This window comes from Schistocerca serialis, chromosome 2 (genome assembly GCF_023864345.2).
Source record: "Schistocerca serialis cubense isolate TAMUIC-IGC-003099 chromosome 2, iqSchSeri2.2, whole genome shotgun sequence".
Taxonomy (NCBI): Eukaryota; Metazoa; Arthropoda; class Insecta; order Orthoptera; family Acrididae; genus Schistocerca; species Schistocerca serialis.
This window is the reverse complement of record NC_064639.1, coordinates 420,304,098-420,315,816: the sequence shown is the minus strand read 5'-3', so window position 1 is coordinate 420,315,816 and position 11,719 is coordinate 420,304,098. Positions and strand designations below refer to the sequence as shown.

The 11,719-nt window shown below is 45.7% G+C and overlaps 1 protein-coding gene across 1 annotated transcript in view; it reads right to left on the bottom strand.

Moving 5' to 3' along the window:
- Nucleotides 1–2,349: 2,349 nt before the first annotated feature.
- Nucleotides 2,350–11,719, bottom strand: part of LOC126456032 (protein takeout-like) — a 102,299-nt gene continuing 92,929 nt past the window's right edge. The window contains exon 6 of the mRNA XM_050091786.1: nt 2,350–4,646. Within this exon, the coding sequence (XP_049947743.1) occupies nt 4,483–4,646 (164 nt within the window). The 3' untranslated portion in view covers nt 2,350–4,482. The remainder of the gene's footprint in view (nt 4,647–11,719) is intronic.

The window sequence follows — 11,719 nt, the reverse complement described above, 5'->3', positions numbered from 1 at the left end:
ACACAGCATCTCCACGCAAGAGACACCTTTTACAGTCAGGAAAGATTCGTTGCGATTCTCTATTTATAACCTCGCAATGCCAGCCAAGAAAATAAGTAAACGTGAACCACACGACGTCTGTAAATGAATAATAGATTCGTATTCGAAACGAGCTAATCCTCTACACGACCAGACACCATCTTACCAAACCTCAGTGCCCTGTACAGCTTACCACGCCAGCACACCGACCAGGTCATGAAACCTCCAAATGACTCCTCACACTTTTGTGTTTTAACCACGCTGCCCACAGAACGTTGCAAGGCCCGCATGAACCTCATTGGCTGGAGTAACCGTATCTTACGACAAAGCTCACTGACGTCGCAAAGGCAATTACGCTTGTAGAAATCGACAGCTAGGTACAGATGTGCATCTTTGAGGTGATCCAGCGACTTAAGTACACGGGTAATAATTTCAGCAGTGAAACCATTCAGACACCACTTGGACTTGGTTTGGTGAAGCATTGTGTACCTGAAAGTACAACTGACTGCCACGTGCCGAAGCAGAGCGAACGGGTGCACTTGATAGTACAGTAGGATTCTCTACTGTTAGGTGAGGCTGGCGCCTCAGTGGCCTCGTGTAATCCCAAGTGAACACGCCCCACTCGAGAATACATCCATAACCTGTCTGGATTGTGTTCAGTTGGCAAGCAGAACTGCTTGTATCGATTGGTTTTCTTACCATCGGCATGTACGAGCCGCAAAACATCAGTTCCAGAGCGTCCAGTGGCGGTATTTTTGTGACCACGCTAATCTCTGTGCCACGAAACGCGTACTGAAGTGAGGTAGAGGTATGGAACTGTGGATTCTGCACCCAACAGCAAAAGAGAAGGGTCTTGACAGTATGGTCTCTCCCCAGTTGACGCTGCCACATATTGTCTTGGCGAATGATTTCCTGCTCTGTGAACTTTGTTTTTGCTGTTACAGTAGGCGACAGTAGACAGCGACAGCCTGTCATCAACGTGTTGTTGGAAATGCCGGGTGGCTAGGTCCTCCCGTCGGGTAGACCGTTCGCCTGGTGCAGGTCTTTCGATTTGACGCCACTTCGGCGACCTGCGCGTCGACGGGGATGAAATGATGATGATTAGGACAACACAACACCCAGTCCCTGAGCGGAGAAAATCTCCGGCCCAGGGAATCGAACCCGGGCCCTTAGGATTGACAGTCTGTCACGCTGACCACTCAGCTACCGGGGCGGACAATGTGTCGTTGCCACGCTTGTTGACACTGGTGGCGTTGTCTTTCCCTGATACACACTTGTAGCCTAGTCCCGCTTCCGATCTCTAAGATGCAGTGGCCCCTACACCAACGATCTGACATCTGATGCACTAACATCAAGCGTTTCTTCTTGTTGATCTTGACTATGTTGCCAACGACCAGTGGAGACAGTCTAACAGCAAAGTCATGTGACAGACTGGACTATCAAATTCTCCAGGCCCACAGAAGCACACCCTCTCCATCTCTGTACTTATCTCAGGTTCAGTCACTCGTGAGTGTATTAGTTCCAGCTACTCTGATAGTCTGACTTCATTGTAGAACTTCAGCTAATTTGTCTTTGTGTTTCGATTGGTACGCGCTGTATCGTCAAAACAAGTGATTTGTTACTAACCATACATGTCATAATATGTGATGTTATAGATGGCTAACGCCCTTTTAAAAAGATCCCGTCCTTTTGCACTGCATTGGTTTTATTGTCTCTGCAAATAAGTAAGTTGTTTCTGTGGTGCTACTCCAGGTATCTCTAAGATCTGCAAGCGGGTAATAAGTCGACTGAGTATCACAATATTTACATAACACCAACTACAAAGACAGCAAGTACCTCAAGGTTATGCAGTGAGAGGGACGCCATTGCAGACAAAGGAGGAGGAAGTAATTAGAGGTCTATTATGCTTCCTCTGGCAGTCTAACAGCAGGAGTCATTCTAAGGAATATGACAGAACTAAGATATTTGCCTTTAAAATGCTAAAAAACTTTAGCTTACCATGAGGTAAACATGCACTATAAAACAAACGAAATCCATTATATCCTGAGGAAATTATAATTTACTTTGCCGGAGAATATGAATTTAAAAACCGTTGCGAAGGGAATCGTCTCAAATGACTCAATAAACATTTCGTATTTTTTAAAATTATCTCTGATGCCATATTAGAGTACATCCCGCATGTACTGGGTATACACGGGAACTCTTCACCTCGCTGGACACGTTCGGTCATCCAAACTCCTGATTATGTAAAATATCATCAGTGGTCAAAATCTTAAGGTAAAATCTTAATAGTCAATTTTTATTGAAAATTTACAGTACTCATTTATTTACATATGACATACTCGTGTATGACGTACAACTAGTAAATGAAAACATTATTACAACAGGAACAGTCATGTATGAATAATTCTTTTTCCTATGCTTCATCCGTTTACAGTTATTGCAAGTGTGAAAGGATAAAGAAAGCTCTTTGGTACGTATTTTATATTATCATTTACGGGACTTAGGGGCTATAGGCGTAAATGTGTGCATGGGTAATGTGGCGATGTGATAGTAATATTGAACCAATGATTTCAAACGCTTTAGCAAAATGCTCATTACGTATTTCCTCAAAAAGGTAAAACAGCTTTTCGTAACGTTTTGCTTCAGAAATACACAATATTCAATGATTGATGTGGAAACGATTATCACCAAGCTTCTTCATGGTACAACTAATTGTAAGACTCTTCTCCTTGGTAGCGTGAATTCTCTGATTATTTCGTGGTAAAAATATTTCAGACCGAACGAAGAAATGTGGTATCACTTATCGTTCAAATGGGACGACGTTTGTGTAGGCATCTTTGCAAAGAAGATACCCACTGCATAGTTGCAGTATATCACAGCATAGCTGGAAGCCATATTCAACACCTATAAACTTTACCAGTGGCTGGACGGTAATCTGCAGCGAACAGTCTCAAACAATCATGTGAATAAGTCTTCTGTAAATCAGTCAATACGAGATCCGTTCCAGATGTCGCAACCAAAGCGTAAAATTAAATCCACACAGGGTGTACTCTGATCAGCCAGAACACTATGACCACCGACGTACTACCTATATAGACCCGTTCAGGCTACAGCAGCTTCACCTCTAAGGAGCTACTGCTAGTCGATCATACGTATGGTGCATGTGGTATCAGTGAGCGTGCTGTCAGTGTGTAGAATGGAGAAGACGCGCCATCTATCTGAGTTTGAGCGAAGGCAGACTGTGAAGGCCCGTAGGCTCGCAATAAGCATTTCGGAAACTGCACGTCTTGTCAGGCTTCGAGGAATGCTGTGGTGAGTGTCTTCAACACGTAGCGAAACCAAAGTGAAACTGCTTCCAGACGTCATGGGGTTGGACGGCCACCCCTCATTACATATGTTGGACATCGTATGCTGGGCAGACTGGTAAAACAGGACAGGTGGCGGAACTAACACCAGACTTTAATGCTGGGCAGAGTAAAAGTATGTCTGAACACACAGTGCACAGAACACTCCTAACGATGGGTCTCCGCAGCCGACGACCCATGAATGTGCCAAAGTTACACCGCGACGTCGGCAACTACGACTGACATGGGCACGTGACCATCGGCACTGGACGATGGCGCAGTGGCAGAGTGTTGCATGGCCTGATGAATTCCATACCTTCTTCACAATTCTGATGGAACGGCGTGAATCCGTCGCCTTCCAGAGGAATAGCTCCTTGACACCTGTGCTGCTGGACGGAGGCAAAGAGGCGGCGGCTCTTTTATGCTCTGGGCGTGGGCGTTCATGGGTCCAGTGGGGCACGTTCAAGGCACCATGATGGCCAGGGAGTATCGTACACCAGTTGCAGACAACGTACACCCCTTAAAGACGACCATGTTTCCCCACAGCAATGGCATTTTTCAGAAAGATAATGCGCCATGTCAGAAGGCCGGCAGTGTGATGGAGTGATTCGAGGACCACAGTGGTGGGTTCAAACAGATGTGCTGGCCCTCAACTCGCCAGATCTGAGATGTGACTGAACATGGCATCAGAGCTTATCGTCCCCCTCCCAGGAATTCACGGGAATTGGGTGACTTGTGTGTGCAGGTGTGGTGCCAACTCTATCCATCGATCTACCAAAGCCTCATTGCTTCCATGCCACCATGCGTTGCAGCTGTTATCCGTTGTAAAGGTATACATACCGGCTATTATGTAGGTGTTCATAATGTTCTGGCTGATCAGTGCAGTTGAGTTTTGCATATGAATTACAATGAAAAGACAAACAAGAATAAGAGATTAATAATTCTCGGCCTTTTTCAACCACGAGCGATGTTGCATGGCAAACGAACTAGAAAGAAAAGCAACTGTTCGTCACAAACTACCGCCTGCTGAAAAGTAAATGTTAAGTATGGCCATGGTGGTTGAATTGGCTAACGACGATTCGGGATTAAACGGCCGCATCGTCGGCGTCCACTGCAGCTATCGTCTCCCGCCAGAGGGCAGCCAGATGTCGAGCGGGATGTGGGTGAAGATCTGGTTGACGAGGTCGATGAACACCTCGCTGAGAGCTTCGCCCAAGGGTTCCTCCAAATCCGCCAGCACCTCCTGCCCGTTCTTGTTGAGGAACGTGTTCAGCGTGTGCCCTGCAACAAGTCGGTGATGCGTAACTACGCGACCTCTAAGCCGGAGAGCAAGATTTTTTGCATCTCTCTGTAAAACAGCATAGCGATAACGCAAATAAAAGAGTGTGAGAGGCTTGTTCTCGGCGAGCACGTACTAAGTCATACGCGCATGAGGCTAAGTGGGCACATTTGTGGTGACTGTGCACCAAGACAAAACATAACCTAAAGAGAAGGCAGGGTAAGGTGACCTAAATATGATACTAAATCACAAATCTGTCTGTATTTTTAAAGAAAAAGAGTAACTGTTGATAAAAAATTGTAAATGTTAGAGAATACAAGCTGTTTTAAAATGCACTGTGTCTAATTCTTTAAAGTTACTAAAGGAGACTAGAAAAAATAAGCGAAAGTGTATCATTTTTGAACTGAAATTCTTAAATATGATACGCCCTGTTCAAATTATGATTCTGGTGCAGTATTGTAATGTACACTGAAGATACACTCCTGGAAATGGAAAAAAGAACACATTGACACCGGTGTGTCAGACCCACCATACTTGCTCCGGACACTGCGAGAGGGCTGTACAAGCAATGATCACACGCACGGCACAGCGGACACACCAGGAACCGCGGTGTTGGCCGTCGAATGGCGCTAGCTGCGCAGCATTTGTGCACCGCCGCCGTCAGTGTCAGCCAGTTTGCCGGGGCATACGGAGTTCCATCGCAGTCTTTAACACTGGTAGCATGCCGCGACAGCGTGGACGTGAACCGTATGTGCAGCTGACGGACTTTGAGCGAGGGCGTATAGTAGGCATGCGGGAGGCCGGGTGGACGTACCGCCGAATTGTTCAACACGTGGGGCGTGAGGTCTCCACAGTACATCGATGTTGTCGCCAGTGGTCGGCGGAAGGTGCACGTGCCCGTCGACCTGGGACCGGACCGCAGCGACGCACGGATGCACGCCAAGACCGTAGGATCCTACGCAGTGCCGTAGGGGACCGCACCGCCACTTCCCAGCAAATTAGGGACACTGTTGCTCCTGGGGTATCGGCGAGGACCATTCGCAACCGTCTCCATGAAGCTGGGCTACGGTCCCGCACACCGTTAGGCCGTCTTCCGCTCACGCCCCAACATCGTGCAGCCCGCCTCCAGTGGTGTCGCGACAGGCGTGAATGGAGGGACGAATGGAGACGTGTCGCCTTCAGCGATGAGAGTCGCTTCTGCCTTGGTGCCAATGATGGTCGTATGCGTGTTTGGCGCCGTGCAGGTGAGCGCCACAATCAGGACTGCATACGACCGAGGCACACAGGGCCAACACCCGGCATCATGGTGTGGGGTGCGATCTCCTACACTGGCCGTACACCACTGGTGATCGTCGAGGGGACACTGAATAGTACACGGTACATCCAAACCGTCATCGAACCCATCGTTCTACCATTCCTAGACCGGCAAGGGAACTTGCTGTTCCAACAGGACAATGCACGTCCGCATGTATCCCGTGCCACCCAACGTGCTCTAGAAGGTGTAAGTCAACTACCCTGGCCAGCAAGATCTCCGGATCTGTCCCCCATTGAGCATGTTTGGGACTGGATGAAGCGTCGTCTCACGCGGTCTGCACGTCCAGCACGAACGCTGGTCCATCTGAGGCGCCAGGTGGAACTGGCATGGCAAGCCGTTCCACAGGACTACATCCAGAATGTCTACGATCGTCTCCATGGGAGAATAGCAGCCTGCATTGCTGCGAAAGGTGGATATACACTGTACTAGTGCCGACATTGTGCATGCTCTGTTGCCTGTGTCTATGTGCCTGTGGTTCTGTCAGTGTGATCATGTGATGTATCTGACCCCAGGAATGTGTCAATAAAGTTTCCCCTTCCTGGGACAATGAATTCACGGTGTTATTATTTCAATTTCCAGGAGTGTAGAATGTTAATGTCTTGTAAATGAAACTCAGAGTAGACAAAACGATACATATGAATAAGTACGATTTTTCTGTGGGGTATGTTTCTAAGACATTTATGGCTTAAAAGGTGTGTTGGAGTGAACTAAAGAAATTTATTTAGTAGTTTCTCCTATTTTTAACAGTATAAAGCCAACCAGTAAAGAGTAAGAAGTTTTTTCAATTATATTTAATATAGTGACACTAATGCAGAAATAAGAGATGCATGAAAGGGGAACACTGTCTTTTTTTCTTTTCAAGAACATCAACAGGACCGTTGAACACAAAGCAGATTACTCGTTTGATATTTCCCACCTCAGTAGAAATTTGAGAGTTTGGCAGTTTTCCTGTTACATCACTATTATTAATAGGACAAAAATATGTATGTGGTTCTGTTCTTTCAGACACGTCCAAAAGAACAGACACTATTTTGATCCACCAGCCATTATGAATTGAGATACAAAGGAATTACAGACATTGACTGCAAGTGGGAATTGACTGAAATTCATGGGTGAAATATAAATTTTGTGGCGGACGGGGTTTTGAACCCGGGTCTACTGCTTTATAGGCAGAAGCTCTGACCACTGAGCCATCTGTTTTTCTTTTTTTTTCATTTTGTTCGGTACTGTTCGTTGCGTTTGGCCTGGGCGGACTTCAGATGACATTCGTTCAAGTTGATCGTTGTTTCATTTACACAGTTTTTTTTTTTAATTTTATTACGGAGGGCAAGCAGCCACCTGACCGAACACGCTGAGCTACCGTGCCGGCAATTTGGAAATTTATGGTAAGCTCTGCCTGGGACCAAACTGCTGAAGTCATCGGTCCCTGGGTTTACATACTATGTAATCTAACTTAAACTAACTTACGCTAAGGACAACACACACATCCATATCCAAGGGAGGACTCGAACCTCCGACGGGAGAAGAGCCATCCGGACATAGTGGTCAGTGCAACTGCACGGACTACCCTGGCATGCCTGGCGTCAGGCCCAATTTCTCAACTTCTCCACACACTACCACACTACATACGTGTATAATTAAGGCGAGACGGCCAACGATCTCTTCAGTGCGGAAGCACACCTTGCTCGAACTCTCACGGGAATCGGCGAAATGCCGCGAGTAATGAGAATAGTGGACAAGACACTGTAAGTAGGCTGTTTAGGTTTTTATGTTGGTAACACCATGTAGCGCTCTGAATGAAAATCACTGGCTGTGCTGTGTGCAGTCTGGGGCATTGTTGGAATATTTCCTATTATAGTGTTGGGCAGTTGGCTGTTAACAGCGCATAGCGTTGCGCAGTTGGAGGTGAGCCGCCAGCAGTGGTGGATGTGGGGAGAGAAATGGCGGAGTTTTGAGAGCGGAATATCTGGACGTGTGTCCATCTGAGACAGTAAATTTGTAAGACTGGATGTCATGAACTGATATATATATTATGACTTTTGAACACTATTAAGGTAAATACATTGTTTGTTCTCTACCAAGATCTTTCATTTGCTAACTATGCCTATCAGTAGTTAGTGCCTTCAGTAGTTTGAATCTTTTATTAAGCTGGCAGTAGTGTCGCTCGCTGTATTGCAGTAGATAGAGTAACGAAGATTTTTGTGAGGTAAGTGATTTGTGAAAGGTATAGGTTAATGTTAGCAGGGCCATTCTTTTGTAGGGATTATTGAAAGTCAGATTACGTTGCGCTAAAAATATTGTGTGTCAGTTTAGTGTTGATCAGAATAGGTAAAGAGCGAAATGTCTGAGTACGTTCAGTTCTTCTCAGCTGTTTGAAAATCAAATAATGTAAGAGGTTTATCAGCACAGTAATTCATTAAGTTTTCTAAGGGGACGTTTCGTAACACTACGTTAGTAGTGTGTGGATAACTTGAGAATTTGGGACTGACGGGAGGCGTGCTAAGGTAGTCTCTGCAGATGCAGTAACCATTTTGTCAGGATGACTCAGTGGTCGGACCAAGGGACCTCGCCTCGAATCCCGATCTGGCACAAATTTTCAACTTTCACCATCACTTTCGATCAATGCTCGCTAGCAGCCAATGGCTGTAATTCCTTTGTATTTTAATAAGAGAAATGTCATTTTCATTGTTAAAAATTATTTTCCTCTTGTCCACAGCATATAGGGCCATAACTTCTAGGTCATTTTCCAGTACTTTTTATATCGTGCAGATGTATATGTAGCTGTATAAATTCCAATTTCCCCTCAAAATTTAGTCAAGATATAATCTCCTCCACGTGCATGTACTGTGTTAGTCATTACAATACCAACTGGTGTGGATTCTTCAAAGAAATCGACATTATCCATGTTGCTGTCAGACAGATGCCGGAATCAGAATCAGTCTCCTCAGTTTCCTTTCTTTTTGCGTACTTGCCACAGCTTTGATCACAGGCATAACTTTCTGGCTATCCTGCTTCTGGCCTCTGGAGGATTTCTTTTTCTCCAATGAGTTTACTGCAGGAATTGCGGTACCCAGTGGTTGTTGTCGCTGGCGTAGGAAGGGCAGCAATCCTTGGTACACTGCTGTGTACCTTGTGGCTAGGCAGTAACTATATCACACACTGTGCAACATAATTAAAGTATCACTTTTTCAAACCCCGTGATTGCCTCCCATTATGACGAAATTTCGCTCAAAGGTGCCAACAACATACCTCTGACATAGCGCAAAGTATGGCGCCCTGCAGTGACACTGAAGGGCCCGGTGACGCTTCAGACATTCGAAAAAGGGCCACACCTCAAAGGTTCGTGCGAACTGCAAGGTGGGTTAACAAAGTCACATTGACATCAGATTTCACCACAATTCTCCTCAATGCCACTGTGAGCGTCTCACATGATGGTAAGGCCGTCGTAACCCTCTTATCCAAATTTCGTCCCTTCTTTTGACGTCTCTGCGATGGAGGTCAGAACAGCGACACCAAGCGTCGAAATCACGATTTTGTTGTGGGGGGCCATGGAACACATTTGAGACACACCGCCGCTAATCGACACGAAAATTGCCCAGCTGGTGGCATAAAGGGCGTCAATGAAATCACTTCTTTCCCTGGGGCGTTGATTTCCACACACTTCGTGGTCGAAAACGACAGTTCGTACTGCGATGACCAAAATGAAGATGGTCTGGATAACCTCTGGCACTGCTGACAGCTTCGGCAGTGTTGTCTAAGGACGTTATGGGGCTGCATCCACATTTCCCTTCCCCCCCCCCCCCCCCTCCCCCATAGCGTGATCACATGAGAGTGCAACATTAACATGTGCAGGAATAAAACAGCAAATGCTCCTGTCCTGTAAGATCCCCCAGATCAGCAACAATCTCGGTGCCACACACACACAACTTCGTTGAGCACGTTAGAAATGTACCTGTCAGGAATTTCGACACCAATTCAGCCTGACGACAGCTCTAGACCCGCAATGATAGCTAAGCCCCGCCAAATAAGTGTCTAAGTGGTTGACTAACTCTTAGGCGCTGGACCAACCAGGCTGAATTCGTGTCGAAGTTTATGAATATACGTTTCTAACATGCTCAACGAATGTGCGTTGGTCACACCAAAGATATTGGCAAACTGCGGAGGTGGATGAGAGGGGGGGGGGGTGTAATTCTTAGAGAGAACCTTTGCTGTTTTATTCAAGCACATGTTAATGGTGCACTGTCGCGTGATTGCTCCACAGTAGGGGGGGAAAAGAGGAAGGTTGATAAATTATAAGTACCTTTTGATCTTCGAATTATGTTCAGATTTCATCGAATGGCTTTGAATGGTCACCAGTGGTTCCATCCTGTACAAGAGAGCAAAAACTGCGGTCACGCAGCGCTACAGAAGTGTGCGATCACGTTCAATGGAGATGCAGCCCCGCAATGTCATTAGAAAACGGTTGAAAGCTCAGACGGTATAAGTAGTGTGCAAGGTTGTCAAGAACATCTTCCTGTTGCTCATTGCACAGCGAACTGTCGTTTTCGACAGCGAAATGTGTGGGAATCATCGACCCAAGGGAAGGGGTGATTTCATTGACGCCTTTCATGCACCTCCTGAGGTCTTTCCGTGTCGATTCTGAGCGGCGATGCATCTGAAATGTTTTCCTCGACCACCCATAAGAAAACCGCGTGATTTCAACGCTGGCTGCCACGGTTGTGACTTCCATTGCAGACAAGTTAAAAGAAGGGGTGAAATGCGGGTAAGAGGTGCTGTGATGATCTGATCGTGTGACAGAATTGTGGTGAATTTTGGTGCCAATGTGACTTCATTAACCCGGCTTACAGTTCACGGCTTGAACCGTGGCCTTTCTACACCTACATGTACATCTACATGGATACTTTGCTAATCACATTTAAGCGCCCGGCAGAGGGTTCATCGAACCACCTTCACAATTCTCTATTATTCCAATATCGTATAGCGCGTAAAAAACGAACACCTATATATTTCCGTACGAGCTCTGATTTCCCTTATTTTGTCATGGTGCTCGTTTCTCCCTATGAAGGTCGGTGTCAACAAAATATTTTCATATTCAGAGGAGAAAGCTGATGATAGGACTTTCGTGAGAAGATTCCTCCGCAACGAAAAACGCCTTTGTTTTAATGATGTCCATCTCAAATCCCGTATCATTTCAGTGACACTCTCTCCTCTATTTCGCCACAATAAAAAACGTGCTGCCCTTCTTTGAACTTTTTCGATGCATTCCCTCAATCCTATCTGGTAAGGATCCCACACCGTGCAGCAGTATTCTCAAAGAGGACGGAGAACCGTAGTGTAGGCAGTTTACTTAGTAGATCTGTTACATTTTCTAAGTAATAAAACGCAGTCTTTGGTTAGCCTTCTCCCCAACGTTTTCTGTGTCTTCCTTCCATTTCAAGTTGTTCGTAATTGTAATTCCAAGATATTTAGTTGATTTTATGGCCTTTAGATTTGACTGATTTCTCGTGTAAACTAAGTTTAACGGACTCCTTTTAGCACTCATGTGGATGACCTCACACTTTTCGTTATTTAAGGTCAATTGCCAGTTTTCGCATCATACAGATATTTTTTTCTAAATCGTTTTGCAATTTGTTTTTATCTTTTGATGACTTTACTAGTCGATAATCGACAACGTCATCTGAAAGCAGCCTAAGACGGCTGCTCAGATTGTCTCGCAAATGTTTTTATAGATAAGCAACAGCAAAGGGTCTATAAAACTAC